The 22,224-nt window shown below is 39.0% G+C and overlaps 1 protein-coding gene across 1 annotated transcript in view; it reads left to right on the top strand.

Moving 5' to 3' along the window:
* Nucleotides 1–3,773: 3,773 nt before the first annotated feature.
* Nucleotides 3,774–22,224, top strand: part of TBK1 (TANK binding kinase 1) — a 36,369-nt gene continuing 17,918 nt past the window's right edge. The window contains exons 1-6 of the mRNA XM_065886737.1: nt 3,774–3,883; nt 7,840–7,980; nt 11,758–11,887; nt 13,968–14,149; nt 18,549–18,709; nt 21,623–21,733. Of these exons, the coding sequence (XP_065742809.1) occupies nt 3,797–3,883; nt 7,840–7,980; nt 11,758–11,887; nt 13,968–14,149; nt 18,549–18,709; nt 21,623–21,733 (812 nt within the window). The 5' untranslated portion in view covers nt 3,774–3,796. The remainder of the gene's footprint in view (nt 3,884–7,839; nt 7,981–11,757; nt 11,888–13,967; nt 14,150–18,548; nt 18,710–21,622; nt 21,734–22,224) is intronic.

The raw sequence follows: 22,224 nt of genomic DNA, 5'->3' as shown, positions 1-22,224 counted from the left end.
TTTATTTAAATCTTAAATACTAATATTAATTGGTTCACAAACGGCTTGATCTTTAAGAAAATGTATTTCAGTGTTCCTCACTCATGTGGTAAACATGTGAATCAAGGCCTTCAGCTAATCACATTTTCTCCCATTCACCTTTGAGATGTGAGTTATAAGGAACTTGGACAGGTTCTCTTCTTGGCATTAGATAGGGGACAACTAAAATTGGTGGGAATGTAAGCAGTGAATAGATTGTTGTTACAGTAGAATGATTCCATCACTTAAACATTGTTTAAAGGTTTAATAAATTCCTTTGTAACAAGCATTACAGTGGTCTTATCTCCACTGTATATATGATATGTGATTAAACAGGCTTACAGAGGTTTTTTTAAAAATGACAAAGTCAGTATTTGGCAGGGAGAGCTGGGACTGCAACCCTAGGTCTATTCCATTCAAAAGCCTCTGCTCTTAACCACTCTGCCATAGCTTCCTATTTCCTATAGTTCTCTGGGAAGAACTCCCTGCTTCCGCCTCCCTCACTCAGAAATTTAGCCCTTATCTGCAGAGGTCTCTTCGGCCTCTCGGCCTCTCGTTAAGCTGAGAAAGGCTGCAGTTCTGTCAGTGGGCAACAAGGATCACTCGGGAATAGCTGCTTGAGATCCTAGCGGCACGAATACTGCAGGGGACCTGATTTTAGTCCCTAGATTCTCCAGTATTGCCATTTTCCAAAATACCGTCTAAAAAGAGGGAATTAAATGAGCTTATTTACATTAAGAATCTCACGTCCGAATTACTCGCAGCCGATAATCTGGCTCCCCTGCAGCCAATGTGGTCTTTAAGATACATACGAATCTATCCCTGCAGAGTATGATCCTCCAGCGATGTCCCCTCATGTGTCCAGCATTCTGCACACCCGTGATTATTTGCATGTTTGTAATCACCCGTCCACCGTCTGTCCCACTATCACCTCACTCCGCCTTTGGCTGTCGGGGACGGGGCGGGATTCGCAGTTGGAATCTGAATCCTTGCGCTCACTGCGCAGGGCTCTCCGGCTTCACCCTCAGAGTAAGAGGGGGACAGGCAGAGGGTGTGGACGAGGTCCAAACGCCCCACAGCCTCTCGGCCCCTCGCCACAGAGGCCTCGGAGAGCCGGGCGAGGGAGGAGCGTTGGCAACTGAGGCAGAGGCCCAGGTCGGTGTGCCGGAAGTGCGCACGCGCATCCGCACCCGCACGCCGGCCGTCGGTCACGTGACCCCCGGCCCGTGCTCGCGAAGCCGGAAGTGGCCTGAGGCACAAGGAGGCCGCCGGAGCCCGCTGGCGGTGGCGCGGCGGAGACCGGGCGAGGTAAGCGGTGCGGGCGGGGGCGGAGAGGCCGAAGGCGCGTGGGGTACGGGCTGCCGAGCCGGGCACGGCCCTCACGGAGCGCTCCCACCCCCAGTGGGAAACTGGGATGCTGAGTCAGGGCGGGGGCGGGGCGGGCAACCGGAGGAGCACAGCGGGACCCCAGGCCGAGCCCTCCCCGACTCTGGTTGGGCTGACACCGCCTCCCGGGTGTCCGGGGCGTGCGAAGCCGGCCGGAATGGTCGCGCGGGCCCGTCCCCTGCGTCTGGACTCCTCGTCCTACGGCCGGCTGTCTGACCCGGACCCTCCCTGGTCTGGTGGCGCTGGGCAGCCGAGAAAGAGGATGTGTCTGTTACCGGGGTTGGGCCCTGGCCGCCGGGACAGGCGGATGCCCCTTTTCCTTGGAGTTAGGCTGGCCGCTTTCTACCCCTCTTTCCGAGCGTTGACGCTATTGGCAGTGTTTAAATCGTTTGATTTTTTTTTCAGACGATTAAAAAGAGACGTGTTTTAGTGAAGCGGGGGTTGACTCGCCGGGAGCCAGAAGCCAAAGGCGTTTTTAATGTACACACGTATAATGCAAATGCCCAAACCTTTCCTTTGGGACGTGGCTTATGAGTGTAATTTCCAATCCGTTTCCCAGGCATTTTTAGTAGGTGGCCTCAGAACAAGTTCTACCCAGTAATTGTCAAATGCATAACCAAAGACCGACTTTTTTCCCTGAGGAACGCTGAATATAATATCTGTTTAATAAAGATTCACTTAGTGGTAGGGTTTGGAAATCCTGGAACTTTGTCCATATGCAGCGTCACCAAGCCTGTTTTCATCTATGGACAGATGGTAACTTTCATTTTGGACAGCATAAGGAAGTAGACTTAAGGCAGGGTTATCAGTCTCATACTTGTTGAGTGCCTGCCTATATTGTGTCCAAATTTTGGAACGATTTATATAGCAAGTACCTTCTGGGTGTGCTGAGTCACGTTTTAGTATGCGGTTATTGTGGGGTTATTGGAAGATAATTTTAAAAGACATTTCCCAGATCATTGTGACACCATAGTTTAATTTCTGCGTATAGAGAGCAGATATCTTAGCTGATAAATGTGTTTTATATTACCCACTAGGTATAGATAGATACTTAATGATATTATTTGCCAATTATAGTTATCTCAAGCAACAGTTACATTAATGAGCAAAGCTTTTCATATTGAGAAGTATTTGAAAATATTATTGAAAAGATATTTGAGAAGTTTATTATTATCTCAGTAGCTGACAAATGTGTATTTCATATTTTGAAAAAGGAATCGTATTTTTATTGCTTATTTCCAGTAAGTTGCTGTATGTAAAATTCCCTTATCTGAATTAGATGGGTGGTAAAATTATATACATCTCTCTGAGTATATCAAAGATTGGTGAAATTTGGACCCCTGGCCATTCTTTGTGTACTTAACCCTACTTGGAATATTGGCAGTCGTTAATTCATCACTGAATACCTAGTCCATTCTAACTTACTGTGAAGGGAGAGCAAGATCTGTTTTGATTCAACCTGATATTACATCAGGTTTAAGGTGGCATGGTGGGACAAGTGTTTATGCTATTTAGCATACCTCATTTTTATTCCAACATGGAGCTCAAATATTTACAATATACTTTTACAGCTTTTCAATATTGAAGGACAAGGCTAGGGGTGGTGCTTTTTTTTAATAGACTTTATTTTTTAGAGCAGTTTCAAGTTCACAGCAAAATTGAGCAGAAGGTGCAGAGGTTTTCCATATACCTCCTGCCCCCCCATACATGCTGAGCCTCCCCTTGCTTATTTTTTAAGACTTGCTAATACACATTCAGTATGTGTATATTTATATACTTGGAGGTCGAAGAAACTATCCTTAAGTTAATTTCAAAATTTATTGCTGAAAGGTCACCTTTGCTTCCTGATTGTCAGGCTTTGTGTAGGTGAAATTTTAAGTTATAGAAGTGTTAGGCTGTGGCAACAGTTGTTTTCATTAGTGTTGCCCTGCCCTGGAAGGAAACAAAGTAATTTTTTTCTATATTTCTGTTGTATTTTACCTTATTACTTTATTTTAAAACACTTTATAATATGATTTATCATTGATTAATCTTTCAAAACATTTTAAGGAGGTAAATGGCCAATATCACTCTCATTGACAGAGACAAAATTAGAAGGGAAGTTGATGTTTTTTCAGCCCTGTGAATAAGTGAATTAAATTGAATATATAAGATGTTATTGGTTGATGTTTTTTCAGAGCCCATGCAGCATTTTAGTCTTTAATATTTCTGGAAAGTTAGATTTTTTGGGACTGTTTATGCACTTTGATTTAGTAATAAATAATAGGTGATCTTTCTTGAGAGTAAAAATAGCTAACATTTGTTTCTTACATGTATTATTCCCTTAAAACAAACATGCAATTTTTTTTTCTTTTCTCTTAGTATAACGAGAGGATCACCTAACCACGCCGAGATGCAGAGCACTTCTAATCATCTATGGCTTTTATCTGATATTTTAGGCCAAGGAGCTACTGCAAATGTCTTTCGTGGAAGACATAAGGTTGGTACAGAGAATACTGTGAAAGCACCATATATGTAGTTTTCTGAGACGCACACTTGTACTAAAGTGAGACTTGGTGGTTTTGATTAATTTGTCTAGAGAGAGTATGTGTTTTTGTGGTTGCTTAAGGTATAGCTTGTGTCAGAGGCAGTAATATCTACCCAGTGGTGGCAGAGGTCATGTGTTGGGGAATGGAGAAAAACAGAAGGTTGTTTGAAAAAAGGAACTGGGGAAGATTAGTGTTGTGCCGTTTGGTTTTTTCCTCGACCTAATCCTCCTACGTGAGTGAGTGATCTCACTGACCGAGTTCAGTGCAGCAGTGATTTGGGATAGGAGGTAATAGAGGGAGGCATGGTGAGGAGCAGATGGGCATTTTTGAGGGAAACCCACAGATGATTCTGCTGTGCTGTAGTAAGGCTTCATGCCCCCAGAGTAAAACATTCTACAGAGTAGATGGGAGTAAAGTGAGGTTATCATCAAGGAGCCCAGATTTAAAAGACTATATATCCCGGTAGTCAGAACTTGTTAGTGCAAGTGAGAATAAAATAAAAGGGCTAAATCCCAGAGGCATTTCAAGAATCAAAAGGACTTTGTGTCAGGTTCTGTATTGGAGGATGAAGTGAAAGGTAATTAAAGTCATTTAAAATGAAGAAATTTAAGATCATTCAAGTTTCTATTCTGGGAAGGAAGCTGGAAAAATAATGGAACAAAAACATCCTTTTATAATGCAAATAATCATTCACTAGTTTCTCAGCACTGTGAATTCAGCACAGGAGCTCTAAACATTTTAGGAAGGAGGAGTTTCCTTATATTTTTCTGTAACCTTGAGGCCACCAGTCAGTTCTGTCTGTGGCAATGAGATGAACATTCATAGATGCATGCTGTTTCCTCTGGCTCTTAGAGAGTGAATCGGAAGTAGTGTCGTACAGTTTTTAGCTTTTTTTCACCTCCAATTCTAGCATTGTCCGCAGGTTCCAGTCCTTGGTCAGATTCATAGTGATCAGCCTTGGACATTCCTGTCCTAGAAATTGTTTTTGTTTTGTGCACTGTGCCAAGAAGAGAAAACGGGTGGCGTGGCACCTCTGGGTTTAGCAGTGAGACGCACCTGACCGTCTGTGTTCCTGTGACCCTGGTTAACTTAACAGACTTTAGTAATCACTTGGTATGTGTCAGACACTATGATGGACCTAGTGATTTGAGCTACAGATAATGTGCTGTACCTGCCCACGAAGAGTGTTGGGTTTAGTAGCAAGGTGGTATTGGAAGGAACGTAAATTAGAAACTGATGGAGTGACAGGTAGTCAGTAGTGGTAGGAATTGAGGGAGGCATAAAGTGCCTGCCACTAGTAAATATCTCACATTTTCTGATCCTCTTTCCTTACGTAGATATCCAGTGTCCTTCATGTAAGTGCCTACACTTAGCAGGCACTCTGTAAATGCTTGTTGACTGAAAGAATAAATGAATGAATGAGGACAGAGTAGACTACTGTCCTGAAGTTCTTCTTCAAAGGAAGTAAAACTGTTCTTTATCCAATATAGTTTGAAAGCTTCAAATAAGGATTTGAGAGGCATAAGAACTGACTTAAAATATTGCTAACACCCAGTTTAGTTTTCAGTCCCTAGCAGTCTTTCCTGGGATGTGTTTTGAGAAACCATGTTTGTTCTCAGTGACATCAATTTCAAGGGTTTAGGACTATACCCCCCAAATCCTACTTGCCCTTAATAACTGTTCAAACATCTTTAACTATATTAGCTAAACCCTTTTATGTTACTGCTCAGAGTGACCCGGTCCCTAAGTTTACTATTTGTTATTCAAAGTATATTACTTACTTAATCTGTCTCTTTTTCATTAATTTGCCTTGAGCTGCTACTGTGTGTGGACGGGTGTATACGTGTGTGATGACTGAGGTGCAGTTAAAGGGGAGAGAGCTGTAGGAAGGACATGTTGACCTGCACGTTGTATATATATGTACACGTGCATCTCTAAATATTATTCATCATGCTTTGACTTAGAGACAGTGACCGATAGGTGACTGTGCAGTTGAATAGAGGGACAATGGGACATTCCCACACATATCCCAGTGATCTCACAGGTATGATGTAGACTACAAAAGGCGGGAAAATACTGGCCTGGGTCATAGTGGGTACATTGCAACATTGTGTTCTTTTCCCTGCTTGCTCCTCTGTTAGGATTCTCCTAATTTCAGACTAAGTTTGAGACAGGTGTCCTCAAGAAAAATCTCTCTGTTGCGTGGTATAGATTTGGCAGTGTCCTTACCCTGGCTGATCAAATGGGAAAACAGTGTAGTTGAGCTCTAGTTAAGTTGTTCCATTTTCATACTGTCTGAAAACAGTCAATGGGTCTTCTCCTCTGGAAAGAATATATGGGTACTTGGTGTGGGGGGAGCAGGGGAGAGAGTGGGGAGTGATCACATAACACAGGTGGTGGTCTCCAAAGAGGGATCTTGAAGAGTGAGACTGTGATGTAGCTAAATGGTTTTAAGAAGAAGATTATGAAATTCTGAGGTGAGGGCAAGAGGGTGATGGCTGTAGGTGGTGAATCTGTGTGAGAAGCTGTAGAGAGGGCTTCAAAGCAGGAAGAGCACAGAGGTCCTAAAAGACAGAGACCCATGAAACATCTTTAGGCAGGGCATGCTTGAACCCCGAGCTCATAGGAGAAACGAATAGTCTCTCCACTAACTCCAGGCAAGTTCAACCTTGGATTGTGTGAAAAGTAAGGTTAAATTCAGAGAATCTGGCCTGAGTGGTTGGAAAGAGGTGGGAGGGTCTGGAAGAGAGCCTCAAAGAAAGGTTAATTAAATGAAGACCATGACAATGTAATGTTTACCTGAAATTTAGCATGTATTTTGTACCTCTAGGATTCCCTCCCAACTATGGCTGCATTGTAATTCTGTGTTTAATCTACTTCAGTATGCCATGAGAGAGTGAGAGTTGGGGTGCTGCCGGAGCTTTGGTAGAGGAAAGGAAGTGTCTTTGATCCTTTAGAAATGATCTGCTAAGCAACAATCTGCCCTAGTCCTCTAGGTGAAGTTGCAGAAGGTTACCCGAGGCAGCAGTGGTGCAGTCCAATGAGGATGGTCTGCTTTAACCTTATTCTCAAATCCCAGCCCCCCAACACATACATACACATTCTGTCCAGCTAGGGAATCTTTTTTTTTTTTTTTTTTTTTTTTGTGGTACGCAGGCCTCTCACTGTTGTGGCCTCTCCCGTTGCGGAGCACAGGCTCCGGACGCGCAGGCTCAGCGGCCATGGCTCACGGGCCCAGCCGCTCCGCGGCATGTGGGATCTTCCCGGACCGGGGCACGAACCCGTGTCTCCTGCATCGGCAGGCGGACCCTCAACCACTGCGCCACCAGGGAAGCCCCCAGCTAGGGGATCTTAAAGTTAGTTGCCTTACTTTGAGATTCTTACTAAAAATTGCATATGTGGAATATAATTTTTAATGTTTCATTTCCTACATTGATTAGTTTAAAATTGTTAGGCCCTGGAGAAACCCTTGTGAGTTTCACTTTCTATTTCTTATTCAAAATACACATTCACATTTGGTACTGTTAGAGCTCTTCTGATATGTAAATGACTATCTTTGCCACGTGTATCATAAGGAAGCTTTATGATATGAAATATATAAATAAAGGAAGCTTTATTTATATATATATAAATATACATAGAGAGAGGAAGCTTTATTTATAATATGAAAAAAAATAGCCTTTTCTACATTCCAGAGCATTCAATTTGAAAGAAATACTGAACAGTTGATTGATTTATTTCAGCTTAAAATAAAAAGGTCAGGAGTCCTAGTACAAATTGCCTAATGCTTAAAAATATTCAGGGTGTTCTATAAAAAAGATAAATTGCCGTATCTAGTGCTAATGCTACCTTTTGTATCTTCTTTATAATATTATAAATAAATAAAACCTTTCTCTCTTTTTCTTAGAAAACTGGTGACTTATTTGCTATCAAAGTATTTAATAACATAAGCTTTCTTCGTCCAGTGGATGTTCAAATGAGAGAATTTGAAGTGTTAAAAAAACTCAATCACAAAAATATTGTCAAATTATTTGCTATTGAAGAGGAGGTAAGTAGTCAAGCTTTAATTAACGGTGTCATGTTTATTGTAGTTATTACGATTCAGGAGAAATAATCTAATATAAAAATTGTCCTATAAACAGTGGGCTTTTTAATGGTGAAAATTAGGGCTTACACCACCAAATATTTTTTTTTTTTTTTTTTTTTACCACCAAATATTTATTCTCAAAGATTCTTGAATAGCTATAACAATGGAAATGAAGTCTCATGGAATCAGAAAAAGTAGTATAAGAAATAAAAGACTATAGAACATGGTTACTGGTATTATTACTAAAAACAAAAGCTAAAGTTAAATTGAAATAATTATATAAGGATCAAGAAGAAAGTCAAACAGTAAAAAGAAGGCTTTATAAAGAATAAAAATCCTTGGAATCCAGAGAGTGATATATGAAGTCCAGTTGTAAAAGACAGAATTGATTTTAGTGGGAAACAGTGAAAATAAAAATGTCATTAGAAAAATATAAATTCTGTTAGCGTGGGTAATCGATAAAATTACACCTTTTGAAAAACAGTTTGGCAGCTTATACTCCTCATACCAGTGATTTCTTTTTTTTTTTTTTTTGCGGTACGCGGGCCTCTCACTGCTGTGGCCTCTCCCGTTGCGGAGCACAGGCTCCGGACGCGCAGGCTCAGCGGCCATGGCTCACGGGCCCAGCCACTCCGCGGCATGTGGGATCTTCCCGGACCGGGGCACGAACCCGTGTCCCCTGCATCAGCAGGCGGACTCTCAACCACTGCGTCACCAGGGAAGCCCCACTGATTTCATTTTTAGTGATTACTTCTTAGGAAGTAATCAGAAGTGTAAATTATAATTTTATGCACAAAAATGTTCGTTGCTGCCCTCTTTATAATAAAGAATGGGTAAATAAGTTAGAATGTTTGGCTAGTCACCCAGTGTTAGCTACACTCGAGGTTAAGAGCATAGCCCTCCAGACTGCCAAGTCTGTTCAAAACTTCTGATGCAAGCTGCAGAGGAGTTTGGCAAACCATGCAGGTAGATAGAGAAGTCCCCACCAGACTGCACATTGAGACACGAGCTGCAGGTTCAGGAGTCACCAGGGCTATCTTCCCTTAAGACCAACTGGCTACCCAGTCGGGGCTTCCCACGACTGCCCTCAGATTTGATAATTTGCTAGAATGTTGAATGACTCACAGAACTCAGGTAAGCACTGTACAGTTGATTCTTGAACAGCACAGGTTTGAGCTGCCTGGGTCCACTTAAAAATGGGCGTTTTTTCCACTAAATCTGTACTACAGTACTACACAATCCAAGGTTGATTGAATCTGTAGGTACGGAACCACAGATACAGTAAAGTTATGTGTAGATTTTCGACTGTGCAGAGGGTCAGCGCCCCAACCCCTGCTTTGTTCAAGGGTCAACTGTACTTACATTATAATTTATATTTTAGTATAGCAAAAAGATATAAATCAGAACTAGCCAAAGGAAGAGATCCATAGGGCCATAGGGCAGAATATAGGAGGGTTCTAAACATGAATCTTCCTTATCCTCAGGGATACATTATCCTCTTGACATTGATGTATGGCAGTACACACAGAGTATTGCCAACCCTGGAAGCTCACCTGAGCCTTTGGTGTGCAAAGTTTTTATTGGGGCTCAATCACATACTGCCTGCATGGCTGACCTGTAGTCAGCCCTTCCCATAGGTTCTGATGATACTTTTAGCCTCCATTTCCTCTGGAAGTTGGAACGGATGTGCATGTCCAAAATCCCCATCATAAATCACATTGTTAGACTGTCACATGGCCAAAACCCACAGACAAAGACACTTCTAGCAGATAGGACATTCTAGAAGCCTAGCAAATCACCTCCCAGTAGCCAAGGGCAATGACCGGACCTCTCTGGCTAAAATTAATTCTTTACTACACAGTAGTTAAGCAGTAATAAAGAGAGATATTTAACAAATTTCAATCACCTGGGAGCATGCTTGTGTATAATGTTCTGTGAGAAAATCAGTATTAAAAATATATATGCAGTGTGATCTTTTTCTTTTTTTAATTTTTTAAATTAATTTATTTATCTTGGGCTGTGTTGGGTCTGTGTTTCTGTGCAAGGGCTTTCTCTAGTTGTGGCAAGCAGGGGCCACTCTTCATCGCGGTGTGCAGGCCTCTCACTATTGGGGCCTCTCTTGTTGCGGAGCACAGGCTCCAGATGCGCAGGCTCAGTAGTTGTGGCCCACGGGCCCAGTTGCTCCGCGGCAGGTGGGATCTTCCCAGACCAGGGCTCGAACCCGTGTCCCCTGCATTAGCAGGCAGATTCTCAACCACTGCACCACCAGGGAAGCCCTGCAGTGTGATCTTGATATATACAGTATGGTATACAAAGTGTTAATGTGTCTGTAATATGATTTGATGCATAGAAAAAAGACTGAGAGGAAACATACCAAAATATTAACATAATTATCTCTGGGTGATGGGATTATGGGTATTTCTCAAATTTACAATTCATCAGCATTCAGTTATTTCATTTTTTCAAAACAACAGTTTTTTAAAAAAATATTTCTTTTATACTACTCAATCGTAGAGAAATTTAAAATATTTTACGGGTATATATTGGGGATATGTAGAAAGAATTATAAAAGGAAGGAAGAATTGAAAGTTGGAGATGAATACTGGATTTAAGTCTCATTCATATTTTTGAGTTTCTGAAATGAGCATGTATCTTATAATTAATGTGTATTTGTAATTTGGTAATACTTCTTTTTCTTTATAAAGCTGTTATTAAATTGATGATGTATCTTATATTCAGTGGTACATTAAAATTAAGGTTTAAAACAAATCAGCAGCTCAGATTCATATGAGCAGACTAGAACTTTGCTGCAAGAGGACGACTCAACTATTCTGCCACCTATTTATTTTTAAGGCTAGAACTCTGGGAACTCCTTGGCAGTGCAGTGGTTAGGGCTTCACGCTTCCACTGTAGGGGGCACGGGTTCGATCTCTGGTTGGGGAACTAAGATCCTGCAGGCTTCAAGGCGTGGCCAAAAAAAGGTCTAGAACTCCATTCTTTGAAGTAAAAGTGCTTGTCACAGGAAGAATTTCAAGTTTAAGAGATTTGTTAGAAGAACAAATATCCTAAATAAATGTACGTTATGTATTAGAAATTAAACATAATTTTGAAAGAATCATTATAACATTGTAGCAGTGATTTTCTAATTAGACTTGCTGTGGTTTGTCTTCAAAGACAAACCCAGTTTTTTTTTTTTTAATTTATTTATTTTTGGCTGCGTTGGGTCTTTGTTGCTGTGTGCGGGCTTTCTCTAGTTGCGGCGATCAGGGGCTACCTTGTGTTGCGGTGCGTGGGCTTCTCATTGCGGTGGCTTTTCTTGTTGCAGAGCACAGGCTGTAGGAGCACGGGCTTCAGTAGTTGTGGCATGCAGCCTCAGTAGTTGTGGCTTGTGGGCTGTAGAGCACAGGCTCAGTAGTTGTGGTGCACGGTCTTAGTTGCTCTGTGGCATGTGGGATCTTCCCGGACCAGGGCTCGAACCCGTGTCCCCTGCATTGGCAGATTCTTAACCACTGCACCACCAGGGAAGCCTGACAAATCCAATTTTAATACGAATTTAGAAGATGTTAATTCTCATCTGTACAGTCAACAAATATTTAACAAACCCCAGGTAAAAAGCAATTGAAAGTGCCTTCATTATTGTAGTAAATCCAACTTTTAAATGAAATCAGGTAAGTATTGGCATATAATAAAAATTTATTTTTTATATTGAGCCCCAATCAGTGATTTTTTTTTTTTCAGGTAACAACGAGACATAAAGTACTTATTATGGAATTTTGTCCATGTGGAAGTTTATACACTGTTTTAGAAGAACCATGTAATGCCTATGGACTACCAGAGTCTGAATTTTTAATTGTTTTGCGAGATGTGGGTATGTTTGTTTATTTATATGATTATATATGTGTATATATAACTTAATGACATAAGAATTTTTTAAAATAAATTTCTTACATTCAAAGCCAAAGACCTTTATGGAGTGCTTTCTTAGATATGACACCAAAAGCGCAAGTACAAAAAGAAAAAAGATAAGTTTAATCAACATTAAAAACTTTTGTGTTTCAAAGGACAACATCAAGTAAAAAGACAACCCATAAAATGAGAGAAAATATTTGCAAACCGTACGTCTGATGAGGAATTTTTATCCCAACAAAACAATAAAAAGACAACCCAGTTTAAAAATGGGCAAAGGATTTGATAGACATTTCTCCAAACAAGATATACAAATGGCCAGCAAGTATATAGAAAGGTCATTAGTCGTTAGAGAAATACCAGTCAAAACAATTAAGAGCTGCCACTACACACCCACTAGGATGGCTAAAATCAAGAAGACAAAACAGAACCAAGTGTTGGCGAGGCTGTGGAGAAATTGAACCCCTCATATACCGTTGGTGGTGGTGTAAAAATGTGCAGCCTCTTTGGACAACAGTCTGACAGTTCCTCAAAAGGTTAATAAACAGAATTACCATATGACTTAGCAATTCCGCTAGTAGGTATTTATCTAAAAGAATTTAAAATCCACACAAAAACTTGTACACCAGTATGTATAACAACAACCAAAAAAAGGAAGTAGCCCAGTATCCATCAACTGATGAATAGGTAAACAAAATGTGGTATATCCATACAATGGAATATTATTTGTTCATTACAAGAGTGAAGTAGTGATACATGCTATAATATGGATATAACTTGAAAAATGCCAGACACAAAAGGCCACAATATTTGTATGATTCCATTTACGTGAAATGTCCGGAATAGGCAGATCCATAGAGACAGAAAGCAGAGTAATGGTGGTCAGGGCCTTGAGGGGAGGGTGGAGTCGAGGAGTGACTGCTAATAGACGTGGGGTTCTTTTTGGCGTAATGGAAATGTTCTGAAATTGGTGGTGATGGTTGTACACTCCGTGACTCTTAACTACTTTAAAAAATGAGTTTTATGATATGTAAATTTTATCTCAACAAAGCTGTTATTAAAAAATATATATGGCAACCAAAGGGAATAATATCTTCTTGGAAGGAAATGAATCAATATTTGAAGAATAGGAAAAGCCCAGTGATAAAGTATGAGGTTAGTGGGAATTCTTGAACTTGACACTGGAAGCAGTAGAGACTACTTAGGTGAGGGTAAAATGAAAAAGAAGCAATATGTGCTACAGCCTAGAAAATCAAATAGAAGTTATAGATGATTGATGCCTTCCTAAGTGTACTGGTAGTTCTGAGCTTTCGTAATTGAATGTTGATACCCCTAAACTTATTTTTATATGTCATGCTTGGGCACTCATCTATCAGCTGTCAAACAAATGTTTCAGACTATCACTCTGTGACATTGCATGTCAGTTAGCCCAAACAGCTTAATTTCAGCAGTTTTGCCACCTTTGTCCTTAAAAAAAAAAGAAAGAAAAGAAAATGGCATTTTTAGAAGAGCACTAAGCATATGAGAAATATATTTTTGTGGAAACAAGTCTGACACTTTGCCTCCTTCTATTACTTTTTTTTTTACTATATTATGTATCGAGTCCAGTTTACTCTTTTGTGGAATTTTTTCCCAAGGTAAAAATGTATAATTGTGGTGAAAGATTATCTTTCTTGGGAATCTTCATTCTTAAGTTTAAGCAGATGGCCCACAGGTATATAACCAAAAGTAATTCTGGAGGTCATAGGCTTAAGACTGTTGTGTTCCATTTTCTTGATAGTGTTTAAGAGAGATTGGACTCTTCCTTAGACCATATTGGTCCTTATCATTCTAAAACTCCTCATTACTCAAACATGGAATACAAAATATAAGTATAATCTGTTACTTCTTTGATTAAAATGACTTTGGACCAACTTATGTAAAAACTTACACTGAGTGAATATAAATTAATATTAATATTAATATTAGTGAGTCTGATGCACGCATACATATGCATAGATACCTACATTATGATTTCCTGTGTTTTATATTTATTGTTGAAGTGGGTGGAATGAATCATCTCCGAGAAAATGGCATAGTTCACCGTGATATTAAGCCAGGAAATATCATGCGTGTAATAGGGGAAGACGGACAGTCTGTGTACAAACTCACAGATTTTGGTGCAGCTAGAGAATTAGAAGATGATGAGCAGTTTGTTTCTCTGTATGGCACAGAAGAATATTTGGTAAGTCGTATCACTAATAATTTTATTTAAAGAAGTTGGATATATTGTAAATATGGATAATTGGTCAACCAGTTCACTATGAAATGTCAACTTTTATGGCAAAAATTAAATTTTCTATTCTAATGAATATGGTTTGTAATGAGGTATTAAATATCGGTTTCTCAGGGGGTTATTTCTGTTAAAAATTCTTACAAGTTTTATAATAATCTTAAATAATTTTACTAATGTTATTCATCTATATTAAAAGAAAGAACTGTCTGTACACTCCAGAAACATCTAACTAGTAAAGGCTTCCTTATTTGGAACAGAGCAGTTAATACATTACAAACTTGTTATAGTACTCTTCCCTGTAGAGGAAACTTCATTATAATTCTGAAGCAGAAGATTCTCTTCAGGGAGGTTGGTTATTGAAAGACAAAAAGAATAGTTGTTAGAAACACACATAAAATTGAATGCCTCTAAAAGAACTAATTTGAGATGCTAGAAAACTAGAAAAGCTCTGTGGTTGAAACAGATTATGTAAGTGTGTTTGTGTGAAGTTAGTAAACATTTGAAACACTTAAGAAAAGACACTGAAAAATAAGTATATTTAACATGTAATCAGGAAGTTTATAATATACAGCTATCACTAATTGCTCATGGCTCTGGGTTTTGTTTTAAAAGTCTTAGAATCTGTGACTTTTTTTCCAACTGGATTCTGCCATTGTAATCTTATAACATGAATAAAGTCTACCTGGCCCCATAGCTTTATTCAGATTATACTAAGTCTGGCATGAATTAAGATGTCTTGTTCTATCAATATATCTCCCCAAATTAATCAATTATATTTTGGTAGTCTTTATTAAGAATACCTAAAAATGGATTACATTCATCCAACAGTTATTTAGGTACCAGGCACTGTTCTAGGAACTGGGACTTCTGTGATGAACCAAATGTACATGATTTCTGCTCTTATGGAACCCACAATCTAGTGAGGACAACAGACAAGTAAATAAGATAAATTCAGATAATTAAAGTGTTGGAAAGACAATATTAGGTAATAAAATAGTGACTAGCAGGAAGAAGATAGCTGGGGGAAGCCTCCTTTCAGTCCTAAGTGAACTGACACTTAAATGATAAAAAGAAGCAAGCCATGCAGAGATTTGGGGGAAAAGCATTACAAGCAACTGCAAAGGCCTAGAAATAAGAATGACCTTGGATGTTTGAGAAACAGAGAGGATGACAGAATAGCTGCAGTTTAGTGAGTGAAGAGGCAGGTGGTAGGAGTTGGAATTGGAGAAGTAAGCAGAAGGCAGCCAGGGCATACAGGCTAGTGGTTTTACCGTGTATGATCGCCCCCTTTTTATAATAAATGTTTTACAATGTTCTTTTCAGTATCTTAAAATGAAATTCTTAGATAATATAATCACCTGCATACCTAATTAAAAGAATAGCATAGTATCTTAATAATAATATAAAGGAAAATATAATAAAATCATAGATAGTTAATATGTAAAAGTTTAGGAGCACCTTCACTGGCAGAAAACGTAAGTAATCGGACGCTTTCACCTGTATGTAATAACACCTCCAGTGCACGTGCAGTGATAACTTGTATGTTGTATTGGTGAGTCACATATCACAGGTGTTGTGTTGTCACTGACATGATTTTCCAAAGCAGTGAATAATTCTTGATAAAGTTTCTAACTAAACAAAGTAGATTTACATGTACTGCATTCCTGTAGCTGCAAAAATACTTTGTTTACTTTATGTACAAAAATACATTGTTTATATATAAAACAAACTGAGATCATTATTCTTTCCTGCACAAATATCCGGCAAGATATTCAAAAGTCATGCAAGATGTCAGAAGCTTATTTTTCAGAACTGTTTCATATTTGACAGGATGTCTCTCATCTCTGGTCTCTGCCCACTAAATACCAGTAGCCCTTCCCAGTTACTGTGATAACCAAAAAAACCAAACAGCAGTACAGTACTAGCGTTCAGGAGGTTGATCCCTATTACCAACTGTCAGTCTTTCACATATTCTCCTAGGACCGCAGGTCAGCTTTTGCCTCTAACAGACTTTTAAAATGGAAAGAACGAAACATTTAAACATTATTTAAATTATTAAATAAATTTACTCCAAGTCCATGCTGTTCTCTTGGCTAAAATTTTACTCGGATCTATTTTTCCTATTTCAGATTATGCCCAGCCCTGTTTTCTAATACAGTACACCACAGTTATAAAATGAGACACGTAATGGCCTGAAGCTCAGCAATCTAGAAATATTTCTGTATTTAAATGAAAACTTTGCTCATTTTGGAATTCCCAGACCAGATGTTGAATCTTCTCCTTTTTGTGTGTTAAAGACCAAAGGAAACACCAGCATTTTTTCTTCTGCCATTTTTAATATGATGGCTATCTTAATAATATCTGAGAACTTGCAGTAGGTTTGTCCTTATGCTCCTATCTCAGATGCAGACACCCAGGCCCAGTAATACTGGTCCCTACACAAGTACAAGTAGCACATTTGCGAGAGAGCCACTGGGCATAGATACGTCAGACCAGCCTGTGTCAGGCCACAATCAGTCCGTCACTGCCCAGGGAAGGCCTTCCAGCTGTACCAATTAGGCAGTGTATTATTGCACCGTTTGAGGAGATCCCCCTTTGTCTCCTTCTAGAATCGCTGTATCTCCTCTTCCCAGGTTGGCGGCCTCATGTTCCAGAAGATATCAGGCATGTCCAGGTACTCTTGGCCTCTTCACAGCACCTTGATACACTAAGTACTGGCTGCTGGGTCAAAGGTCTGGCCAGCGCTTCTTTGGCCAGTAGTTGCTTTAGGTGCTCTGCCACAGAACCAGCAAGACCACTCAGCCCCCGTGTGTCTGGTAGGCATGTTGGGACACTCACTTAAGCTCCTCATGCTTATCACCTCTTCTGATTTCTCATTAAAATGTATTTCCCAAAAGAGGCCACCCATCCCCCCAAAAAATAATAATCCAGGGCTTGTGACCCTTTGAGAGTCAGATTCATAAACTGCATCATTTAGAAACACCTTCCCAGCACTGTTATCTGCATGGGTTCCCAGTCCCTTGGGTCACTGCCAAATACCACAATGTCGTAAGGCATTGTTTTCGTTTGGCATCATTTGGGAGATGACTCTACTTTGATCGAGAGTACACTCTTGTAGCTTTATCTTCGAAAAATCTTTTAAGTTCCAGCGCATAACTAACATAAAGACAAATGTCACGAGGCTAAGCATGTATGACCACTGGTTGTCCTCTGCAGAGCTTAATGTCCATCACAGTCTCTGTCTGGATCTGTAAGCTCCTAAGCCATGCCCTCTAAGTTCCACCTGTTCTCCACAACTGTATCATAGTGTATTCTGTGCTTAAGGACGTGTGTTTAACATCAGACCAGCTACTTGTCTCAGTTGCTGTATCCCCCAGTGTACCTAGTCAGGCTAGTCCTCTGAATTAATTCTAGAAAATTAAATTTTCATCTCAGAGCCTATATGACTTGCTCAGCTGGATTGCATGTGAGAGATGAGGGAGAGGAGTCAAGGCTGCCTGATATGTTTTGGGTATGAGCGACTGGGTAGATGATGGTACCATTTACTTAAAGGATAAAGATTAGAAGGAAACAGGTTTGAGTCGGAAGACCAAGGATCTATTTTGGATACCTTAAATTTAAGCTACCTTTTAGACATTCAAGAAAACAGTAGGATATATGAATCCAGAGCCCAGGACAAGAGATAGTTTGGGGAGTTAAAGGATATAGGTAATATTTAATGCCATTGGCTTGAATGGGAGATGAGGAAATAAGGCAGTTGTAAGTGTGGACAGCTATTTTGAGTTTTGCTATGGAGGGAAGCAGAGATTTGGGTGATAGCTACAAGGGGATGTAGGGTCTATTTAGGTTTTTTTTTTTTAATGGGAGCTATTAAAGCATGTGTGTAAGCTGAAAGGAATGATCCATACGAAGGGAAATTGATGCATAAAATAAAAGTGGTAGTTACAGGAATTGATTTCTAGAATTGGTGAGATGATATGATGGGCCCCATAATACAGATGGAAAAGTTAGCCTTTGATAGGAGCAGTTCCATTATAACTGGAAAGTAGGCTTAGCTCTGGACACAGATTCAGGTAGGTTGGTATTTGGAAACAGACATAAGGGAGAGTTGATCTCTGATTTCTTCCATTTCTTCATTGAATTATGAAGTGAGGTCATGAAAATTGAGGGTCGAAGGAGACGGTGTTGGAGGTTTGAGGAGAACGGGCAGGATGTGAAATAGCCTCTTCAGATTGGGAAAGTGAAATAATTAGGAAAATATAATAGAATTTCCAAGCATCATTGAATACCCATTTTTGTGTAATGTATTATAGAACACAAGTTAGTAGCTTTTTTTTTCTTTTTAAAGCATCCTGATATGTATGAGAGAGCAGTGCTGAGAAAAGATCATCAGAAGAAATATGGAGCGACTGTTGATCTTTGGAGCATTGGGGTAACATTTTACCATGCAGCTACTGGATCACTGCCATTTAGACCATTTGAAGGGCCACGTAGGAATAAGGAAGTGATGTAAGTGGTTTCTCCATCTAAAATTATAAATAATTTTTTAAATGTATCTCTATCTTATTTTGTTTCATCATGTTAGAGGGGTACGCTACTGAAAATTGATCTAGCCATCATTTCTGATATTTTAAGCTATTTGGTTTTTTAATAAGAATGCAGCCTTATCAAAGTGTATAGGCATACCGTTTCATACCATGTTTAACTATCTTATGTACAAAGCATAAATGGCATCCAGTCTTTGATTCGTATTAAAAATACACTGCTTTCTGGAGTTTATTTCAATGCACTGTATATTTAGTTTTCTGTGTCCTTATCAGGCTTTTTCCTCCATGTAACCAAAAAAAAAAAAAAAAAATAGAACTTCTGTGGAGTACTAGAACCATTAGCGGATCAAAAAGAAATACAGGGACTTCCCTGGTGGCGCAGTGGTTGGGAGTCCACCTGCCGATGAGGGGGACGTGGGTTCGTGCCCCGGTCCGGGAAGATCCCACATGCCCGCGGAGTGGCTGGGCCCGTGGGCCATGGCTGCTGGGCCTGCGCGTCCGGAGCCTGTGCTCCGTGGCGGGAGGGGCCGCAGCAGTGAGGGGTCTGCGTACCGCAAAAAAAAAAAAAAAGAAATACGGTTCTTACCCTGAGCTGACCTGATTTCTTTAACCATTTCAAAAATAACGTTTAATGTAATATTACATTTTTTTCGTGTTGCAGTTTCAGTCCAAAGCCTGAATGCATATTACTAGTACATTATACATTTATGTACTGACATAATTATTAGGAAATAATTACTGTGTACAGAGTCACTACTGTAAACCAAATAATGGAAGAAAAGAGGGATGGATTTTTAGATGTGAAATCTATTATAAAATTCATCCATACATTGGCCACACTTTTTATTTTAAAAGAAATTAGTGAATGACCTTGCCTTATGAGAAACAGCCAACCTATGTACACATAAAACTTATGAGGTTATGATTGTTTGGTTTAGTGAAGTAACTCACTTGACAGCCTAACATGTTCAACCATTCTTTTAGATCTTAACATTTCTCTCAGAACTTTATATATATGTTTGACCCTGCCCTTTATAAGCAAACATGATAAAGTAATAATCACAACTGTAAAAATACAATCTTTTATCTAATCTCATCTCAGAAAATTAGTAGAAGCATATTTTCTGTTTTGTTTGTTTGCGGAAGTAAACCAGTTCAACTGGTAACGATGACTTTTGCTAAAACCTGGATATCTAAATGTTTTCCAGCAAGGACAGTGTACAAATTCATGGGAAGAAGTTATCCATTACTGTACTGATGATTTTGGTATAGCATCATCTTGAGACTGCTTTACAGCAGTGTCGTTTTTATAAAATCTCCTCATTAATGAAGGCTAAGAGTCAATTTCTGTTTTTCCTCATGAAACATAAAGTGTGTCCAACAGTTAATCATGTTTTTATTGTCATAGGTGTTTTAAAGCAGTATCAGTATGTCTTGCTGCCCTAAAAATGGATTAAATAAAAGTGTGATGCTCCCTAAATAAAGGAAACATGACTTATAAGCAACTAGGAATACCTGATGATTTTATCTGACCACCATGTGGGCAGATAATACCATTAGAAGAATTTTTTTCTTTATTTGCACAGAAACTCAACTGTTTATGAATACTGATGCTAATGAATGTTCAGAAGTGCTTAAAGAAGTAATAATGACTGTTTTACTTTACTATTGAGTGATGTATTCATCTCACATTATAGCCATGATGATCCCTCAGCATCTCATTTACATGTTACTAAATGTATTTGTATATGGATCTTAACAAAATTAGTTCAGTTTTTTCAAGAATTTATAAGCGTTACCTTGATTAAGAATTCTGTCATTCATTCTATTCACTTCTCTTTTCTTGCATTAATCTCACATATCTCTGCTTATTTCTCCACAGTCACATGGTTCTCACATGAATGCAACTTATTTTTCACATTAATTTCCTTCTTCTCTGAAAAATCTCTTAAGGCAGAAGTCCTGGCTGCCTCTACTGAAGAAGCAGCAAGTGGTCCAAATCAGTTGTACTGGTTTCTTCTGCTGTTTTAAAGAATATATTAATTTGCTCAGGGCACATTTATGTAGACATTAAACAAACCAAAAAAATTATGCCAGAAATAATATTTATAAATTTATGTAAGATTCTGCTGTGTTATGATTTACATTTTCATCTGGAAGGCATGAACCTTGTTTTCCTCTCCTACTTTAAGGTTTTGTTTTGGAAAGTGCTGACACCTGAAAGGCTGCCTTGCCTCTATCATTATTAGTATTCTCTAGCTTCCCCATCCATCTCTTTCTTTAAGTCATCTTTATTTTTGTCACCTTCCTCAAGAAGCAGATTAAGTTTTGACTTTTAATTTTGGTACACACATCTATTCCTATATGTGTATATATGTTTTCGATATGCAAAAATTTTCTGTTACTGTGCTATGTGTAGTTTTATCTTTTTTTTAAAGAAAGCTATTGTTCATTCTCCAGTAATTTCATGGTCCAGTTGACTGTGCCTTTGGATAATCTGGGTAAGAGGGATTAGATGCTTTTTTTTATGGTCTAGAGATATTCTGTAACATAACTTTTTTTGTGTTTGCTCAATTTTTTCAGATGGAAAAATTAATATTTTTGTTGTGAACATCAAGATGCTGTTTTATGGCACTGTGAGAACCCAAATGAAAATTAATTATGGCATAAGTAAAGTAATCGTACAGCCACTATTCTACTTCAGTCAGTCAGATTCAAAGTATTTTGATTGTTTTATGGATCCTGTGAACATCAATCACAAAGTTTCGTCTAGTAGATAATTGTAGGTGCAACTGAGGAAATATTTTTGCAAAGCCCATTGATAGGCTATGCAGTAACAAACTACTTATTTTAATCTGCTTTTATTCCCCCCAAGGTATAAAATAATTACTGGAAAGCCTTCTGGTGCAATATCTGGAGTACAGAAAGCAGAAAATGGACCAATTGACTGGAGTGGAGACATGCCTGTTTCTTGTAGTCTTTCTCGGTAAATATAGTGTACCCAGTTCTCTTTTGCACTTTGGTGTTTGAAATCTTTGTTGACTGAAGTCACAAATACTTAAGCGTAGTTTTGTTTTGTTTTGTTTAATGTTTCAGTAGATATTATTAAACCATATGCCTTGATTTCGTGATTTTCATCTTCGGCAATATAAAGATCGATTTGGGTCTATGTAAATAATTTTGCCAGATCTCTTTTAGGACATAGAGTGTACATACATCTTTGAGATTGCTAATCACTGGTCTTGGAATTGTGTGCTATGTGGGGATCCAGCTAAGGACCTTGGTATCTCTTGTGCTGACCTTCATAATGACGTAGCACAAATAGTGGCACAGATAGGAATAACCAGAGTTCTAAAAAACAAACACTCAAGAAGTTTAATATTATCCTCATTTTCAAAAAGTAATCATATTGTTCAGAAGGTGAGAAATAACAGTTTTCGGGACTTCCCTAGTGGCACAGTGGTTAAGAATCCACCT

The sequence above is a fragment of the Phocoena phocoena genome, chromosome 11 (genome assembly GCF_963924675.1).
Source record: "Phocoena phocoena chromosome 11, mPhoPho1.1, whole genome shotgun sequence".
In the NCBI taxonomy this organism is placed as follows: domain Eukaryota; kingdom Metazoa; phylum Chordata; class Mammalia; order Artiodactyla; family Phocoenidae; genus Phocoena; species Phocoena phocoena.
Note: the sequence above shows the minus strand (reverse complement) of the source record. Positions and strands in the feature narration are given on the sequence as shown.